The 19,632-nt window shown below is 44.9% G+C and overlaps 2 protein-coding genes across 2 annotated transcripts; both read left to right on the forward strand.

The window, feature by feature from the left end:
• Positions 1 to 49: 49 nt before the first annotated feature.
• IK (IK cytokine) lies at positions 50 to 13,083 on the forward strand. Its single transcript, XM_061151495.1, has 20 exons — positions 50 to 207; positions 775 to 841; positions 2,729 to 2,821; positions 3,339 to 3,398; positions 4,409 to 4,576; positions 4,802 to 4,916; positions 5,385 to 5,455; positions 5,544 to 5,590; positions 6,672 to 6,835; positions 7,743 to 7,851; positions 8,203 to 8,242; positions 8,404 to 8,623; positions 8,863 to 8,881; positions 9,348 to 9,426; positions 9,729 to 9,800; positions 10,349 to 10,406; positions 11,360 to 11,448; positions 11,629 to 11,737; positions 11,910 to 11,944; positions 12,029 to 13,083. The coding sequence occupies exons 1-20, from the start codon at positions 192 to 194 to the stop codon at positions 12,054 to 12,056; spliced, it is 1,659 nt and encodes a 552-aa protein (XP_061007478.1). The 5' UTR covers positions 50 to 191; the 3' UTR covers positions 12,057 to 13,083.
• A 2,138-nt stretch (positions 13,084 to 15,221) lies between these two features.
• Positions 15,222 to 19,537, forward strand: WDR55 (WD repeat domain 55). The gene is made up of 7 exons (XM_061151497.1): positions 15,222 to 15,525; positions 18,092 to 18,192; positions 18,277 to 18,364; positions 18,468 to 18,647; positions 18,745 to 18,844; positions 18,932 to 19,101; positions 19,183 to 19,537. The coding sequence occupies exons 1-7, from the start codon at positions 15,335 to 15,337 to the stop codon at positions 19,499 to 19,501; spliced, it is 1,149 nt and encodes a 382-aa protein (XP_061007480.1). The 5' UTR covers positions 15,222 to 15,334; the 3' UTR covers positions 19,502 to 19,537.
• Positions 19,538 to 19,632: the final 95 nt, after the last annotated feature.

Below are 19,632 nucleotides of genomic sequence, written 5' to 3' on the forward strand. Positions count from 1 at the left end.
TTAGCCAATGCCATAAAAGCATTGCCAATCAACTCCTGCTCTGATTTCTCCGCCCGCTGCCGAGACGGAAAACCTGGGGCCCGAAAGGAATTGTGGGTGGTCTCCTGAAGTGCATTGTGGGGAAGTTCCTGTAGCGTCTGTGTTGTTACCGGATCCTCGGTGGTTGTTGGGGTTGAAACACCGCGGACGAAATGCCGGAGCGAGATAGTAAGGCTCGGGTCATCTCTTCTTTTTTCCCCGCGGGACTCGGGACATTTGGCGTGTTATTTTGGCCTTCAGAATTTAAGCCGTATATGTGGGGGGTGGGGCGGAGTGGAGGCGGGCCGAGAGTGTGACGTTTAGAGCCTGGCGAAACAGTTGGGCCCCGAATGAGGCCCGGAAGCTCCAGATTGTACCTGAATCTTGTTCTGGCCCCAGCCCACGACAGATAAGATTTATCTGTGAACCTCCCCCAACCCCTGTCACTTAATTTTCAGTTACGTCAATTTATCTTTCGCGTAGTATCTTAGATATCATGTTTAGGGTTTCTTGGCTGATCCTCCAGCCTGGTTTAGGGGTCCCGTCCTCTGCTCTCCCGTAGCTGCTTGTATTTTTCTGCTTCAGCATTTTTTACATTGTATTGTCAATGTCGCGGTTGTTGACTTCTTTCCCCACCAGATTGTGAGCAAGTTGACAGGAAAAGACATCTGTATTGTTCACTACTGAATCCCCAAATTTTGCACAGGATCTGACTCTAAAGAGATTGATTAAATTAATATCAATTCTTTTTCTTAGGCGAGCCGTTCTCTAACCCCTTGGCTCCAGATGGCCACGATGTGGACGATCCTCACTCCTTCCACCAGTGAGTGTTTTGCTGTAGAACCGTGAAAATGAGCTGGGGAATGAGCGAAGTGGTGGTGGTGATGGTGAAAGAATTCTCAATGTCTTGTCAGGAAGAATGGTCAGAGAATCATACCACTTGCCCTTTTATCTCTGTGAATTTTAACTGGGTCAGGCCAACTGCATCAAAGTGTTAGAGGGGAAATAATGGCAGGGTGAGTGCTAATTTTTAAAAATTTATGTTTAATTTTTCATTATTTAGGAATTTTTGTATAAAATTAAAACATCAGAATGAAGGCAATGTTATCTTTGATAACACACCCAATTTCAGTCCCTATTTTAGAGGTAACCACTTTACCTTTTTTCATGGCAGTGACAAGGACTCCTTTTTTTTTTTAAGTTTGTCTTTTGTCAGTTTAATTTGTAGATCTCTGGTACAGAATATAAGAGGGTACAGGAAAAGTTTTTCCTACCCTGCTTGTTACCTACATACTTGTTGGCATCGAGTATACTAATAGCCAGTCCTACTTGATTCTTGTTCTGCCTCAGCAGCAACAGAGACCAACCCTCACCCTTAGTGTGATATTCAACTTCATCTTCCTCCCAGGCAAGATACCCTGCCTTCATTTTCCCTCACAGCTTGTCCTTTGGCTTTCTCTTAGCTCATGCCTTTTCTCATCAATGGCCCTCCAACGAGAGCATGGATCCTCAGACTACCTGGCAGGGAGAGGCATGTGAGGTTCATGTAGTAAGTGTCCAGATGGCTGGAGCTGGACTCTGCCACACAGTACACACAGAAGTGATTACATACTGGTGCCACCAGCTGTGATGGCTGCACATCCCCCACATAGGTTTCAAAAATGCTGGTGGATCAGGGCCAGGGCTCAGACCCTAAAATCCCAGCCTCAGAACTCTATAGTATGGGATAGCTGTGTCCTAGTGACCCCAAGTGGAAATGTAGTCAGCCCCGAAGTAGGGATGCACACCTCTGCTGAAGGACTCCCTTCTCGACCTAACTCTAGTCAGGCTTCTGCAGGGCTTATGTTTTTTACCAGGTCTCCCGAACCCAGTTGTAGCAAAGAATTCTGTTAGGGTATGGAAAATAGCATCAATCAATCAATCAGTGAGATCCAGTCACGCCTCTCGATATCTAATCAAATTCCTCTTCCACCCTACCTTTGATGTCTGAGTAATTTTCCATAAATTCCCTTTTGTCTCTGTTGTATTCAGAGTTGAATTTTCATCCCTACCCCCTTTTGCAATAGTCTTAATTCCTATTTTCATAGTATTGAAGAGTCATTTTTGGGGAGACCTAGCAGGATTCTTTGCTATAGTGGGCTCAGCAGGCCAAGGAAGAGGCCTACTCTGAAGAGAGTTCAAAGGAAACTTACTTGAGTTTGGTCATTGTACCAGTTAAAATTACATTTTATACCATCAGTGCTATGTTCTCCACACTTGGGAAATACTGTCACAGTTTATTTATTAATAGTCTCCAGTGAGAGTTTAGGTTGTTCCCAAGTTTTTATTATTTTCAAAACTAATTAGATCTCTTTTACAGGCCTTATGCACATAATGCCAGTAATTGACCAAGTTAAATAGACATGAATGGAGTTGCTGCGTCAAAGGATATTACACATTTAGATTTTAAGAAAGATCCTGCCAAATTGTCCTCCTAGTTATCTGTGCTGATTTATATTCCTGTTGGCGATACGAGAATATCCACTTCCCAAATTCTCACTCATTCTTGATTTATCAAACTTTTTAATCATTAGCACTGATGCATTAAAAAGGGCATGTCTTTGTTTTAATTTGTATTTCCCTGATTTCTAGTAAAGTGAAACCATATTTTTTACATATTCCTTTTCCAATTCTCTTCGGGTACTAATTTTTAAAAATTTTTGCCCTTTAGATCAAAACTCACTAATGAAGACTTCAGGAAACTTCTCATGACCCCAAGGGCTGCACCTACCTCTGCACCACCCTCTAAGTCACGTCACCATGAGTAAGTTCTGGGGTAATCCAATCTGTGTTCTGACTTATTTCCTATGGAAAATTTATTGAACTAGATGTCTTATGAACTTGAAAGCCTTTTTTTTTTTTGAAGTCCATGGTTGTGATTCTCTCCCTCTTGAAATTGAAGCTCCAGGAAAGACTGGGATGCTCTAGGGATCTCAGTTTTTCTCAGAGTATGTTCCACGGACCATTTGTTGGACCAACTAGAGTTGCTGCTGGTGCTTAAATAAGTAGATTTCTGGATCCATTCCAGCCCCACAGACTCAGATTCTAGGACAGATATTTGGGTATATATAATTTTAGTAGTCTTTCACATGGTTGTGATACTTTCTAAAATTTGAGAATGACTCACCTACAAATATTGACATGGATCTCCACCTGATTAAAACTGGACAGTTTTTGCTTTGGTCAGTATTCTAGGCTTTTCTTTAATCCTCAAGGCCACTTCTTGGGATTTCTGGGGCTGTGGCAATATTTTGCTGTCAGTGAATTTCTTTTTTTGCTAGAATGCCAAGGGAGTACAATGAGGATGAAGATCCAGCTGCACGAAGGAGAAAAAAGAAAAGGTAAAGGAAGGTGGAGGAGTATTCGGTTTTTTGGTGGATGGTGTTTGGGGGTAAGGAATAGGGGCTAGTTAGGAGCCAAGAGATTGAGGTTTTCCTTTCTTGTCTTGAGGTTCTCTGCTTTTGTAGTGGAGAGGAATGATATTTAGAATGGCAGTTTATTGGGCAGTTTAGGGCTTTGGAGCCACCTTGTGGTGTTTTAATCTCGCCTTTACCAGTTTCTAGCCTGGATATTCTTGGGCATTTTGCTCAATGTCTCTAATCTTCAATATTCTCATGGGTAGAATCAAGATAGTGATAATAATTTTTATTAGGTTGTCATGAGGATCAACTGTGACAGTCCATGTAAACACTTAGTACCAGTTCCTGGCATATAGTAACCATCCAGTCAATCTTGGTTGCCACCATCATTGTCATTGCCATTATTTATATGACACCAAGCTTCCTGGATCTCGAACTTTACTTTTTCCTCTCTTCTTGAGGAGGACTGGTAAGAAATGGCTTATTTTCAGGTGAAATTTGGAAGGTGATAAACATTGAGGTGACTTTCTGATTGTCATATGGAAAAGTCTCATACCTGTAGAGACTCAGTGATATAGTACTGGGTGATAGTGAAGGATTCTGAAGTAACAGATGGAATATAGTGAGGTGACTTTAGAACAGCATATTTGTGAGCTGGAAGATGCTGTAGTTCTGATTTTGAGGACTGTCAGGAGGTGGCCAGGGACTTCCCTGGTGGTCCAGTGGCTAAGACTTCGTGCTTCCAATGCAGGGCACCTGGGTTCAATCCCTGGTCAGGGAACTAGATCCCACATGCCCAAGTGAAGATTGAAGATCCCTTGTGTCGCAACTAAGACCTGGTGCAGACAAATAAATACTAAAAACAAAAAAAGAGGTGACCAGCAGTTCTGTCAGGACATATATGAGCTTTCAGCATAGAGAGTTGGATGAAGGTATAAAGAAACAGGCAGGAACAGGTTGAGCCTCACACATTTGCCTTTCCCTGGTCACAGTTATTATGCCAAGCTTCGCCAGCAAGAAATTGAAAGAGAGAGAGAACTAGCAGAGAAGTACCGGGACCGTGCCAAGGAACGACGGGATGGCGTGAACAAAGATTATGAGGAAACGGAACTGATTAGCACCACAGCTAACTACAGGGCTGTGGGCCCCACTGCTGAGGCGTGAGTACTGAGCGGGCCAGGGCATGATTCTCAGCATTGCAGAGTCATACAACGGCAGTATGAATTCTTCTCATTTTCCTTGCTCTGGAAAGTCTTTTCCCCATACCAAGCCATTTCAAGAGGCACTTCCCGCCCACAAAGGATGGTTATTTTTTTTTTCTAGGCTTCATTTTTCAATTTATTTATTCAAAGGATGGTTCTTATGTGGTCTGTTTCATTCTCCAGGGACAAATCAGCTGCAGAGAAAAGAAGACAGTTGATCCAGGAGTCTAAATTCTTGGGTGGTGACATGGAACATACCCATTTGGTGAAAGGCTTGGATTTTGCTCTGCTTCAAAAGGTGAGCCTTGGTTGGTAGGTGGAGAGTAATACAGCCATGCTGAATGCTCTTGTAAGGGCCTAAAGGGTGACGAGGGAGACTGCTCTTAATTCAAACCATCTAAAAGGTCTAACGGTGACCCTTCTGTAGGACTAGTTGCTATTTGTCCTTCAAGTCTCAGCCTCAGTTTTATCTTCTTGGGGAAGCAAACCTTCCCTCATCACCTAGGTATGGTTGTCTCCCCACTCCTCACCTCCTACTACCTGCACGCTTGTGTAGCTCTTCTGTTTTATTTATAGCAGTTATCACACTTTGTTGTTTAATTGTTTAATTTGTCTGCATTTCTTTTCATAAGCCCCATTAAAACAAGGGACTATATTGTTTTCTTTAGTATTGAATTCTTAGTTCCTGGCATAGTGTGGCATAATGGTGTTCAGTAAAGATATGTAAAGTGAATAAATGGGTAAACCTTAAGTGTTTTCCTGTTAGGTACGAGCTGAAATTGCCAGCAAAGAGAAAGAGGAGGAAGAAATGATGGAAAAGCCCCAGAAGGAAACTAAGTAAGTAAACATTAGGGAGAGCTTGAGAGTTTAGAAAGGTGGGGCCAAACATAGAAACACATTTAGCAAGAATGTTCTGTCTTTGCAGGAAAGATGAGGATCCTGAAAATAAAATTGAATTTAAAACACGTTTGGGTGAGTACAGAATTTTTGTCCTAGTACCTCTGCATTCCAGATGACTTGTGGGGAATTTAGTGCTCTGGGCAGGATAGGCTTCCCTTCTCCCTCAACCTACTTTTATCTCTTTTTTTGTCCCTAAAGCGGGTAGCTCCCACATACTACTACTCTTAATAGAACTCAGATGTGGATTTATTCATTTAATATATATTACTAATGTTCCCGGTAGTTACTTCACATATATTACTAATGTCTCTGGGCTTCCTAGGTGGCGCTAGTGATAAAGAAACTGCCTGCCAATGCAGGAGATCCAGGAGATGCAGTTTCCATCCCTGGGTTGGGAAGATCCCCTGGAGGAGGGCATGGCAACCCACTCCAGTATTCTTGCCTGGAAAATCCCATGGACAGAGGAGCCTGGCAGGCTACTGTCCATAGTATGGGTCGCAAAGAGTCGGATATGACTAAAGCGACTTAGCACACTCGCACGCACTAATGTCCCCTCAGTTAGACTGTCCCCTCAGTTAGTCCCTCTCAGATTTGGGCTTATCCATTAAGGGAGGTAGCATGGTTGGTGATTAAAAACTCCAAATTTGGAAACCTGCATTTGACTCCTGTGGTGAAATCATGCAAGGCATGTGATTTGGGGTGCAACCAACACAATTTCTCAGCTCCTGCTTGTCCACTTGCAAAATGGGGTTCATATTCACCTCTTGGGATTATTGGGACAAAGAGAAATGATATGTGTAACATGCCTATCACATTGGGCATGTTGTAGTGCTGTTTTCCCCCATCTTCAAATCTTCATCAGTATTACCTTAAACTTCATCCTTCTTCCTCACAGGGCCTAATACAATGCTAGGCTCACAGTATTTAGAAGGCAATGTAAGAAGGGTGGATAAGAGCTCAGACTTTGGAATTAAATGGCCAGGGTCCCATTCTTTGTTCTGTCTCTTAGTAGCTCTAGGAGTGCAGCAGTCAGATTAAGTGGTAGTAAATCACTTAACTCTCAGCGTTGGTATTCTTATCAGCTAAAAGTAAACTGCAGCTGTTGTTGTAGAAGGTTCTTACTGGCTACTTGCTGCTGTTTCTCTTTTTGTAGGCCGAAATGTTTACCGCATGCTCTTCAAGAGCAAAGCATATGAGCGGAATGAGTTGTTTCTTCCAGGCCGCATGGCCTATGTGGTAGACCTGGATGATGAGTACGCCGACACAGACATCCCCACTACTCTTATCCGCAGCAAAGCTGATTGCCCCACCATGGAGGTGAGTGACCCAAGTCCCAAGAGCCTGCCATGCGAGCCTTAAACCTGGTAGTCAGCCTTGATGTTGCCCTGAGCCTCATCTACCACATTTAACCAAGTCCTGTCCACATTTTAACCTCCCAAATCTCAGTTGAATCCATTGACTTTTCTGTCTCTGCCAGTAACGCAGCAACATTCCAGTCTTAGCCAGCATCTCTTGCTGAAACTATTAAAAGAGGCTCCTAATTAGTTTCCACACTTCCACTGTTTCCCTTTCAGTATTGTATTTACTTTTATTATTATTGAGATGTAATTTGCATACCGTGCAATTCACCCCTTTAAATTTTACAATTCAGTGGCTTTTAGTATGTTCATAGAATATACTGTGAATGTATAACTGGCATCAAAGTCAATTGTAAAACATTTTCATAAAAAAAAGAAGCATTTTCATCACCCTCAAATAGAAACCCTGTACTATATGGCCACTACCATTCCCCTTGTCTTTCCATCCTCTTTTCCACTATTTTTATACATGGCTAGAGTGATCATTCCACAACATGAATTTTGTTTCATCATGGTTTAGAAGCTTTTGATGATTTCTTACTGTTAGAATAAAAAGCAAAATCTTTATCATGGCCTGTGAGGCCCTAGCCTTTATCATGGCCAAAGGCCCTAGCCTCTGCAACCTGTTTTTACCACGCTTCCCTGTTTGTTCTCCAATCATCCTGGCTTTCTTGAATGTACTAGATTCACTTTTGACCCAGGCCTTTGTATGCTGTTTCATCTGTCTGGAATGTCCTCTTACAATGCTTACTCTACCTGTCTTCACCTAGTTAATTTTCACCCATCCTTCAGTTTGTTAAAGAAAATGAATGAATGAATGAAGAGAGTCCTGCTCAGTGGGATAACATTCTTCTTGGATTTTTCAGGCCCAGACCACACTGACTACAAATGACATTGTCATCAGTAAGCTCACCCAGATCCTTTCCTATCTGAGGCAGGGTACCCGCAACAAGAAGCTCAAAAAGAAAGATAAAGGTAACCTGGAGGGATAGGGAGAGGAACCTTACCCTTTGAGGGGCATTTGAGGATGGAACCAAGGTCTCCTGGAGCCTTCTGTTTCCAGAACTTCAGGAGGCTCCTGGGGACCAGAGAAAAATGGGAGCGATGAAGCATTAGGAAGGGGATAGTTATATCTGGGTTCTGTCTGCTTGACCCACCCAGGAAGCAGTGGTCAGTCTTGAGGCATGGGAGGGGAAGTAGGGATAGCTTTTGTTGTCCCATCTTTTAAAAAGAAGATGTATAAAAGGGTATTGAGAGCTGGGGAGCATGGTGAGGCTGGGTGGAAATTAACTCAGGAGTGTTTTCCTTACTCTCTTTATGTTACAGGGAAAATGGAAGAAAAGAAACCCCCGGAAGCTGACATGAAGTATGTGTCCTAGCCCCTGACTCCTAGTCTGAGGGAAGAAGGTCTTCTGGGTTTCCTGTCTTTGGCATTTGGGGGAAGCCTTGGTGTGAGAATCTGGAGAAATGGTTGGGGGAGATGGAAATATGTGTGACTTTGTCAGCTTGGGATTTCTGTTTTCCTAGTATATTTGAAGATATTGGGGATTATGTGCCCTCCACAACCAAGACTCCTCGAGACAAGGAGCGGGAGAGATACCGGGAACGGGAGCGTGATCGGGAGAGAGAGAGAGACCGTGACAGAGAGCGGGAGCGAGAACGAGACCGAGAGCGGGAGCGGGACCGAGAACGAGAAGAAGAGAAGAAGAGGCACAGCTACTTTGAGAAGCCAAAAGTGGACGATGAGGTGAGTGGGAGTCCCGGGCACCAGATGGAGGGGCTGCCCGTCTTTGCGGCTGCCCAACCAGGTGTAGAACCCCCATGAGTTATATAGGTGCCTCATGGCTCCATAGCAGCAACTGGGTCAAGTAATCTGTCCTGGAAATGTGGGCAAGGGGTGGGGTAGCAAATTGTTTCGAACTTGGGGGAGAGATGAGTGGGCATCCTTTTTGGTGACACTCACTTCAGTTTCTGTTTTCTTTCCAGCCCATGGATGTTGACAAAGGTGAGTTGTACCTGTGGCATCTTGTATTGGCTTTGGCAGTGCTGCTTTGTTCTGGACTGAGAGTCTGACTCAGTTCAGAGCTGCCAAGGACAGGACTGGGGAACTTCTGATTCTGGGTTCTCGAAAGATCCATGTCTTGCTTTATGGGGTAGATAGAAGATAAGTGTGGAATTCACTCTTCCTGCACAATGGTAGGCCATATTTGCTTTGTTGGATGTAATTCTCCCAGCTGTGGGGTTCTGAGGATGTGAGGCGGGTTGAGTGAAGGATATTCTGGGCAAACGACTGCATCTCAAGAAGAGTAGCTCATTTTGAGTTGAAATGTGATTAAAACTTCATTAGTTAAAAAAGAATTCTGTTGCTTAAAAAAAATGTTCTTACAAAAAGCACAGGTGGGAAGGGTGTTGTAGGGAAGAGGTTGTAAATTCCTTATTTCAGAGTCTGAACAGAGTTCTCTCTTGCGCAGGACCCGGATCTGCCAAGGAGTTGATCAAGTCCATCAATGAAAAGTTTGCTGGATCTGCTGGCTGGGAAGGCACTGAATCATATCCTTTATTTCAGTGTGTTCACAGGTTCTAGCAAACTGTTCTCTTTTCATTCCAACTCCACCTGCTTCCCCATAACCACCATCCCTTATCCCCCACCCTCACATGTCTTGCTTTTATCTTTTTGTGCTGGATTTTGAAAAGGATGAAGTTATGATTTTCCACTTTTTCAAAGGACCCATTCACATTCTAGCCCTCTTTAAGAGTTTTCATGTTGGGGCTTCTAGCCCTTGGCCCTTCCTGCTTGAAGTTTTTCTGCTGTTGGTAGAATTATATTCTTTAATGTAGCATATGCTGAAGAAGCCAGAGGACAAGAAGCAGCTGGGAGATTTCTTTGGCATGTCCAATAGCTATGCTGAGTGCTATCCAGCCACGTACGTGAGACTTTTTCTTTTAATAATAATCGTCACATAGCTTTTTATTTATTTTTGATTAATTTTATTTTTGGCTATGGTGGGTCTTTATTGCTGTGTGCAGTCTTTTCTAGTTGCAACGAGCGGGGGCTACTCTCTAGTTGCAGTGGCTTTTCTTGTTGCGGAGGTCAGGCTCAATAGTTGGGACACAGAGACTTAGTTGCCCCCCAGCATGTGGAATCTTTCCAGATCAGGGATTGAACCTGTTCCCCTGCTTTAGTGGGTGGATTCCTAAACACTGGACTACCAGGGCAGTCCCGAGACTCTGTTGAAGAAGGTGGACTGGGATGACTGGAGAACAAGGTTAGGGGTAGTAGAAGTGAGGTGGAAATTTGATTTGCTGGAACCCAGAGGTACTTCTTACTGGATAAAGTATTCTATTAGGCTGTGTGTGGGAGGCCTAGGAGGGATGGCTATTCCTAGGCATATAGTCTCTTAGTAGGTAGGTTTCTGAATGAAGCATAGGTGTCTAGAATTCCACCATCTCTTAAACTGTTGCTTTTTTTTAGGATGGATGACATGGCTGTGGACAGTGATGAGGAGGTGGATTATAGCAAAATGGACCAGGTGTGAAGCTGGAAGAATGGGTGGGAGCAGTTATTGTTTAGCATATACCCTGTTTCCTCCTCCAAAACAGCTGTCATTTCCTGAGGCTCATCTTCCAGTCAGCTAGAGTAGTAGGAGCAGTGGCATTGTGGGGTCTTGGGCAGCTTAACTGTTTTAAAGTGTCAAATGAGATAGGGCCAAAAATATGTTTCTTTTTATTTCCTATAAAGTGCCAGGCTTTGACTTCCGTCTTAGGCAGTAAGCAGGTCTTTAGTGCACACGTAGAAAAGGGCAGAAGGAATTTCAGTTTTTAGAAAATAACTGGCAGGAGAAGAAGGGAAATAACTTGAGTTTTATTATAGCCAGGATTGATATTTTCCTCTAACTTTTAAACAAACAAAAACACCAAACACCCATAAAGGTGAAGAAGTGTCATGTAACTTTTTCCTTGTTCTCTCTGTACTTTTGTGCTTAATAGCATGGTTTAATTCTGTTTTGGAGCCTTGCTTAACCCTGGCTCTGCCAAGTATTAGTGTTGTGACCATGTCAAATTATGTTACTGCATATTCTTCAGTTTCCTCATTAGGAAAATGGAGAAAACTCTTAAGTTCTCTCAGAAGAGTTTCTGAGAGAATTAAATAAAGTACATGTTAAGTGTGCAGAATATTGCCTGGCCCATAGGAGTGAGTGAAGTGAAAGTCCCTCACTTGTGCAACTCTTTGCGACCCCATGGACTATACAGTCCATGGAATTCTCCAGGCCAGAATACTAGAGTAGGTAACCTTTCCCTTCTGCAGAGGATCTTCCTAACCCACAGTAAGTACATAGTAAACACTTAGTTATTGTTTATTAAGGTAGGATTTATTGATAATAAAACCTGGGATTATGGGAGAGCCTGGCTTTAATCAAGGGCTAAAATTTCATTTCCACTGACAACTCTTCCTTCCCTGATCCCCCATTCTGTCCTGAAACAGGGTAACAAGAAAGGTCCTTTAGGCCGCTGGGACTTTGACACCCAGGAGGAATACAGCGAGTATATGAACAACAAGGAGGCTTTGCCCAAGTGAGTCTTGGTACTAAATACAGCCAAGAGTGAGGAGAGGGATGGGGGTGGTTAGAGGGTGTAGTCTGGCTGAAACATTATGAAATCAGATCTCTGCTCATAGGTCCTCTGGGAATATCTTGCTACTGCTCTGCAACCTCTGATGCTTTCTTCACTCAATTCCCCTTTTTTTCCCTTCAGAGCTGCATTCCAGTATGGCATCAAGATGTCTGAAGGGCGGAAAACCAGGCGCTTCAAGGAAACCAATGACAAAGCAGAGCTTGATCGCCAGTGGAAAAAGATTAGTGCGGTAAGTGGGACTGATTCTGGGTGGGAGAGCCTTAGCCGGGAAGACATACTGGCCCACAGATTCAAGAACCAGGCAAGGGGTTGGAGAGCCATGGAAGTAGGAGAGAGGTCAGCCTTGGATTTCAGGTGAGCTTAGACTGGCAGTTTGTCAACTATAACTGTTCTTCTTGCAGATCATTGAGAAGAGGAAGAAGATGGAAGCCGATGGGTGAGCAGCAACATTCTTCCTCTGTGGGACTGGTGAGAATTGCTTAGTATATTGATCTTACGTTCATTTCTCCTTCTATTGCAGAGTTGAAGTGAAAAGACCAAAATACTAAAATCTCTGGTTCCAACTCCAAGAATAATCTCCACAAGGATTTACTCCCCACTGCTTGCTTTATACAATTCCAAAAAAAAGTTGAAAGATTTTTGTGTGTGTGTGAATGTATATAAATTTTATTGTATAATGTTTTGATCCCATTAAAGTTGGTTAACCTGCTGTCTTATCTTATGTATATTGAGGGCCCAGGTACACCAAGAAGTCTACTAATCCCACTGATTGTATAAAAATCACATGGAAAAAGTCAGCTCAGTCCTTTACTGAGCTGTGCTTCTGTTAATAGATTTCTGGGCTGGAAGAAGCACAAGCTGGAATCAAGATTGCCAGGAGAAATATCAATAACCTCAGATATGCAGATGACACCACTCATGGCAGAAAGTGAAGAGGATCTAAAAAATCTCTTGATGAAAGTGAAAGAGGAAAGTGAAAAAGAAAACTAAGATCATGGCATCTGGTCCCATCACTTCATGGCAGATAGATGGGGAAACAGTGGAAAGTGTCAGACTTTATTTTTTGGGGCTCCAAAATCACTGCAGATGGTGATTGCAGCCATGAAATTAAAAGACGCTTACTCCTTGGAAGGAAAGTTATGACCAACCTAGACAGCATATTAAAAAGCAGAGACATTACTTTGCCAACAAAGGTCTGTCTAGTCAAGGCTGTGGTTTTTCCAGTGGTCATGTATGGATGTGAGAGTTGGACCGTGAAGAAAGCTGAGTGCCGAAGAATTGATGCTTTTGAGCTGTGGTGTTGGAGAAGACTCTCGAGAGTCCCTTGGACTGCAAGGAGATCCAGCCAGTCCATCGTAAAGGAGCTCAGTCCTGGGTGTTCATTGGAAGGACTGAAGCTGAAATTCTAATACTTTGGCCATGACATGTGAAGAGTTGACTCATTGGAAAAGACCCTGATGCTAGAAGGGATTGGGGGCAGGAGGAGAAGGGGATGACAGAGGATGAGATGGTTGGATGGCATCACCGACTCGATGGACATGAGTTTGAATAAACTCCGGGAATTGGTGATGGACAGGGAGGCCTGGCGTGCTGTGATTCATGGGGCTGCAAAGAGTCGGACACGACTGAGCGACTGAACTGAACTGAACTGAAGCAATATGTATAGTAGCCAGGATACCCAGTGGAGAAGGGACGAATGACCCTTACTGATAGCACAGAAAAACAAGGATGATTGGTCTTAAATATCAGACTCATCTGGGGACCTAGTCTTAGGGTAGAGGTTCTCTGGGACTTAAGGTTAGCCCAATGGACTGCCAGTCTGATCCCAAGGTTGTGCACGACTGGGCTCTAGGTGAAGGCACCTGATGAGAAACACTTCTGGGAACAAAAAAACTTTTCACAGATTTATGCCCTCCTGGGATCTTCAGTAATTCCAAGCAGAAATCACTGCTTACTGGGTTGGAAGGGAAGTGAGGAATCACTCACTTGAGGAATCCCTATCCTAGATAAGAGGGGTTTGGTGCCCTTCAACACACTGAACAGTTTGTCAGGGCCTAAGTGTGGGCTCTCTGGCTTTCACCTCACTCCTTCACCATCCCTTTCTTCTCAGCTTACTGCCAGCACTTTGGTACTTGTCAGCAAAGGTCACAATTTATTTCTGGCTGGTCCATAGCTGCCACTGCCTGCCCAGAGGTACAACCTGAAGGCTTACAGGATCCAAGAAAAGCTAGATGGTTACCTTAGCCATTGCCTTTGGTTACTTTCACCTTGAGAGGGCTTTTTGAAGAAGCCAGCTTTGTGCATGGCATCTAGGAGGCTGAAATTGGGCTCTGTCTGAAATAACACCTAGAAGGGTTAATTTCAGACAGTAAGTGATACCCTGATTTCATGGTTGTTGTCAGCAGTCACAATTAGGGAAAAGGTCACAGAAACCAACCTGGCTCAAATGATGATACCTAGAGGGTCACTTAAGATCCAGACCTGGGGGTTGACTACCAGTTTAAAATAAGTTTCTGCAAGTACCACCAAGCCTTGTGGAAGTAACCAGGTGGCCGCATAGTGAGGAACAAGGACTCACAAGTCCATACAGGGACTTGGAGCCTCGCTGAGGTCTCTAACCTCACTTCTTTCACCTTTTCTTAAGGGAGCTGGGTATCAGCATGTAAGATGTCTTAGAAGGCTTATACTACCTTATACTACAATGTGAGAACGTTCTCTTCAGACAGGAGCCCATGCTCCTCATCTGTCCCACAATACAGAGTGCTTTCATCTTTGTGGAATCTTTGGTAACCAGAATATCAACTGTTGTGCCAATTTTTCCTTTTCAGCAACTCCTTGCCAGCTCAGCACTGCTAGCCCAGTCCTGCTGAGGGTCTGCAGCCAAACAGTAGGAACTGGTGGGGCACTGTTGGTTTGGCCACGAGGATGTTCAGTATCCATCCGCGGCTGCAGCTTAAGTGTGAGTGGGCTGCCTGCTGTCAGGGACCCCCGCAAGTCAAATTCTTGTGGTGTGGGCTTTTGTCGCTTACTGATCAAACTGGTGGTGGCTCATCTTGGTCTTTCACCAAGCCATGAATAACTGGCGTCCTCCTCTCCTCCCCTGAGGGCAGACAGTCATCCTTACCTTTTGCACGCCAGGCTTCCCTGTCCTTCACTATCTCCTAATGTCCTTCACTATCTCCTAAAGTTTGCTCAAATTCATGTCTATTGAATCTGTGATGTTACCTAACCATCTCATTCTCTGCCGCCCTCTTCTTTTGCCTTCAATCTTTCCCAGTATCAGGGTCTTTTCCTGAGAGTCGACTCTTTGCATCAGATGGCCAAAGTATTGGAGCTTCAGCAACAGTTCTTCCAATGAATATTCAGTGTTGATTTCCTTTAAGATAGACTGGTTTGATATCCTTGCTGTCCAAGGCACTCTCAAGTCTTCTTCAGCACAATTCAAAAACATAAGTTCTTCCCGGCTTAGCCTTTATGGCTGACTGCTGGAGGCAGTACCAAACTGTCAGCCTGGATCAGGAAAACGCAGTTCCCATCTCCAGGTGAAGTGGCCAAGGAGGGGGTTGACGGTTGTGCTGTATAGCCAGCCCAGCAACTCTCCATTGCGAAGCATGGAAGTACCGGGCATAAGCGGCCTAGATCCTCAGTTCGTTTCCACCTACGAGCCGAGTCCGGCCCCGCCTCTTCCGGGTTACGGAGAACGCCTAAACGCCACTTCCTGTCCAGCCCCTCAACCCTGAAGCGGTTCCCTGGGCCATTCCTACCGCTGTGTAGCTGGTTCTTGGGTTCAGTTCCCGGTTCCTTCGCGGCTCAGGTCATCTGGTGCATGGACCGCATGTGTGAGGAGAGGCCCGCGGAGGATGGGAGCGACGAGGAGGATCCCGACTCCACAGAAGCCCCAGCCCGGATCCGGGACACTCCGGAAGATATCGTCCTAGAGGCTCCGGCTAGTGGGCTGGCGTTCCATCCGGCCCGCGACCTCTTGGCAGCGGGGGACGTGGACGGGGACGTGTTCGTGTAAGTGCGGGGCAGAGATGGGGGCGTGAAGAGTGTGGTGGGCCTAGGGCTGCTCAGTCTGGAAGCTCTTCAGGAATGGAGCTGGGATGAGGAAAGAAAGTTACCGGGAGATTAAGTTTACAAGACTCAAATCTTGTCCAGTTCGTTTAATAACGTTCGGCTTTAAGCAGGTTACCACATAAATCTCTTGAAAGAACTGAAAGAGTGGCTGGAATGCCGTGACGGAGCCCGGACAAGCAGGCGAACAAGTAGTCCTTCAAGACACTTAATTCCCACCGAAATATGTATTGATTCTGAAACAGGACCAACTGGGCCCCCTGCTTTCCCTCCTTGCCCACTTTAACTGATGTTTTAAAAACACAAATCCGACCCCTTCACTTCCTTGAATAGTTTACCCTTCAATAGTTTACCTTTGTTTTTAGGATTTAGATTCCTTAATCTGGTTAAAGGCCTTGACCTTCTGGCCCTTGTTCAGATTTTTTTTGTTTCTGTGCTTATTCATTGTTACCTTTTAAAAAATGCACCTTGAAGGCTCAGCTCCTTTGCACATGTTATCCTTCTGCCTGGAATTTCCCTCTCTTGCACCTATTGTCCCAGAGTTCTCAGCATCTCCTCACTCTTCCAAGGTGATGCAGACTAAATTAGATTACCTGTTAGAATCTGCCTTGGCACCAGATCTACCTTTTCCTTCTAAAATGCATAATGATGTGTAATCTGTGTTAATAATTTGAATGTTGTCTCCTCCACTAAAAAAAAAAATTTTAACTTTTTACCTCGCCCCACAGTAAAAATACCTTTTATGTTTTGTGTGGTGCACTTTGATATTTTCTGGTTTATTTTATCCTATTGTAATTGTGGGCATACAGAAAATGCTGACTGCAACTCACTAATGGGTCATGACTAGAATTTGAAATACGGTGTTCTGGAGTGTATAATCTGTAGTCTGTTTAGTTCTCATTATGTCTGCTGCTTCTAGCCCAGGGTGAGTGCTCAATACATGTTTGCTTTTTGAATAAAAAATATAAGCTGGAAGCAGTGAAAAGCCATTGAAGGCCCTAACCAGGAGAGTTGTTCTATCAGATTTACTTAATGGATTTAAATCCCAAACCCTTCATTAGCTACAGTGTCCTTGGGCAAGTTAAATTTTTTTTTTTTTAATCTTTGGAAATGGGAACAATGGGTGATTCCCTTGTGGTCCAGTGGTTAGGACTTGGTGCTTTCACTGCCAGGGTCCCAGTTTCGATCCTTGATTGGGGAACTAAGATCTCGCAAGCTGAGTGCCGCAGCCAGAAAAAAACAAAATGAGAACAATAATACTTATTTTGTAGAGAGGTTTATTACTTCTGTCCACGTTTACAATGTCAGGTACTTGGGAGTCACCTTTCTTCATACCCCTCATGGCTTCTGTTTGTCTCCTCTTCCTGCCCTCAGCCACTGCCTTCTGGAGGACTTGAAGTTAACTCATGACCATTCCAGAGAGGTTCCTTTTGCCCAAAGAATTCAATTCAGACTTCTGTTTGGCCTGCATGATTGTCTTAAGCCCAGTTCAGCTCATCTTTCAAGATTTAGCCATACCTCTCTTGCCACTTGAACTCTCCTCATCCTTTTTTTTTTGCTGTGGGAAGAATATTAGCATCTGTTTCCAGTATCTGCCCCTTGTTCTCTGCCAGGTGAACTACTTATTCTTCATGATCCAACTCAGGTGTCATCAATGTGGTTAGCTTTCCAGGACTATCTTCCCTTCCAAGGTATTCATTCAGTCTGTGAATATTTATTAAGCAGCTTTTTCATGTTAGACACTGGGACAGAGCATTTATTGAACCCTTTTTGAAGATCTGCTGAGGCAGGCACTGTGGATAATCTCTGGACAGGTACTTGCCTTAAAGCTGAGCTTACAGGCTGGTACCTCTCTGTTCTCTCTCCCTTTTCATCCTACCACTATTTCAGCATGTTGTCATAATGTGCTATAATTAATTGTGGCTTCCCTTAGCTCCCCTGGGCTTCCATGGTGGCTCAGATGGTGAAGAATATGCCTGCAGTGCAGAAGACTTGGGTTTGATCCCTGGGTGAGAAAGATCCTGGAGAAGGGAATGGGTACCCACTCCAGTATTCTTGCCTGAGAATTCCATGGACAGAGGAACTTGGTGGGCTACAGTCCATGGGATTGCGGAGTTGTAGACGACTGAGTGACTAACACTTTCACACTTAGCTCCCATAGACCTGGAGTGTAAGATCCCTGTCTTTATTAATCTTTACATTTTCAACTTCTGGCCTGTTCTTCTGTTGTTAGTTTTGGACTTCCAGAGTGATTCAGACTTAATCTTTCCCCAGGCTAGGGTTTCCAAAGATGAAGAGGGATGGGGGTGGGATGAGGTCCCAAAACATACATTGAGTGAAAAAAAGATACAACATTTGAAAGTCACTGAAAATGGGAAAATGGGATGGTAAGCTCCTTGGGCTTGGAGGTGTACAATCAGTAACTCCTAGGTAGATGGAAAGTTGGCTAGTTGGTCCTACACTGCCAGGTGAGGTCTGGGGTCATTCATTGTTCTTCAATTCTCCCCAGCTTTTCCTACTCCTGCCAAGAGGGAGAAACCAAGGAGCTGTGGTCCTCAGGTCACCACCTCAAGTCCTGCCGAGCTGTTGTCTTCTCTGAAGATGGGCAGAGTGAGTGTTAGGGAAGGCTGCCAGCAATGTGGTGGTGGGAAGGGAGCAATGAACAGTACCATGACCTGGGCGTTTCCTCCCCAGAACTTGTTACTGTCTCCAAGGACAAAGCCATCCATTTTCTAGATGTGGAGCTGGGCCGACTGGAAAGACGCATTTCCAAGGCTCACGGGTAAGGGGAAGCCGATTGTGTGTTGAGATAAAAGATAAGGATTGACCGGTACATCCCTACTGGGACCAAGGTGCTCCAGGAAGTTCTGTATCTATGTCTCTAGTGCCCCCATCAACAGTCTTCTGCTGGTGGACGAGAATGTTCTGGCCACTGGGGATGATACAGGTGGCATCCGCCTCTGGGACCAAAGGAAGGAGGGCCCCTTAATGGATATGCGGCAGCATGAGGAATACATTGCTGACATGGCTCTGGATCCCGCCAAGAAGCTGCTGCTGACAGCCAGGTACAGCTTCAAAGCTGTGTTCCACTCCTTTTCCTATATTACATGTCTCCCTCAATGAGTACCTCCAGCCAAGCCTGCTGCTTTGCTCTCTCTACAGTGGAGATGGCTGCCTCGGTGTCTTCAACATCAAGCGACGCCGGTTTGAGTTGCTCTCTGAGGCCCAATCTGGAGACCTGACCTCTGTCACACTTATGAAAGTACAACTGGGTTGGGTGAGATGAGGGTGTGATAGGGACTTGATCTGATGTGGCTCTACAAACATGTTTTGCCCTGTTTCCCTGCAGTATGGGAAGAAGGTGGTGTGTGGCTCCAGTGAAGGTACCATCTACCTTTTCAACTGGGATGGCTTTGGGGCCACAAGTGACCGCTTTGCCTTGAGAGCTGAGTCCATCGACTGCATGGTTCCAGTGACAGAGAGTCTGCTGTGTACTGGCTCTACTGATGGAGTCATCAGGTGAGAGAAACCAGATGGCCCTCAAGTCATAGGAAGGGCAGACCTAACCAACCCAAACCCAACACTTTTCTTTCTGCCCAGGGCTGTCAACATCCTGCCGAACCGAGTGGTGGGCAGTGTGGGCCAGCATGCTGAGGAGCCTATAGAGAAGCTAGCTCTCTCCCACTGTGGCCGTTTCCTGGCCAGCAGTGGCCATGACCAGCGACTCAAGTTTTGGGACATGGCCCAGCTGCGGGCTGTGGTGGTGGATGACTACCGCCGACGCAAGAAAAAGGGAGGACCACTGCAGGCACTGAGCAGCAAGGCCTGGAGCACTGATGACTTCTTTGCAGGACTGAGGGAAGAGGGAGAAGATGCCACAACTCTGGAGGAGGAGGAGAGTGAGGATGACAGTGACTGAAGGGATGAGCTGAAACTCAGGATGGGTTCTCAGTGGACAGAAGTCTTGTTTTCTGGGTTGGATCACTAGAGAGGCTGGGAACTGAAAATATCCTATTGTGCAGCATGAGAAGATGCTCAGGATCAGCACAT

Source organism: Dama dama, chromosome 9, assembly GCF_033118175.1.
Source record: "Dama dama isolate Ldn47 chromosome 9, ASM3311817v1, whole genome shotgun sequence".
NCBI classification, from domain to species: domain Eukaryota; kingdom Metazoa; phylum Chordata; class Mammalia; order Artiodactyla; family Cervidae; genus Dama; species Dama dama.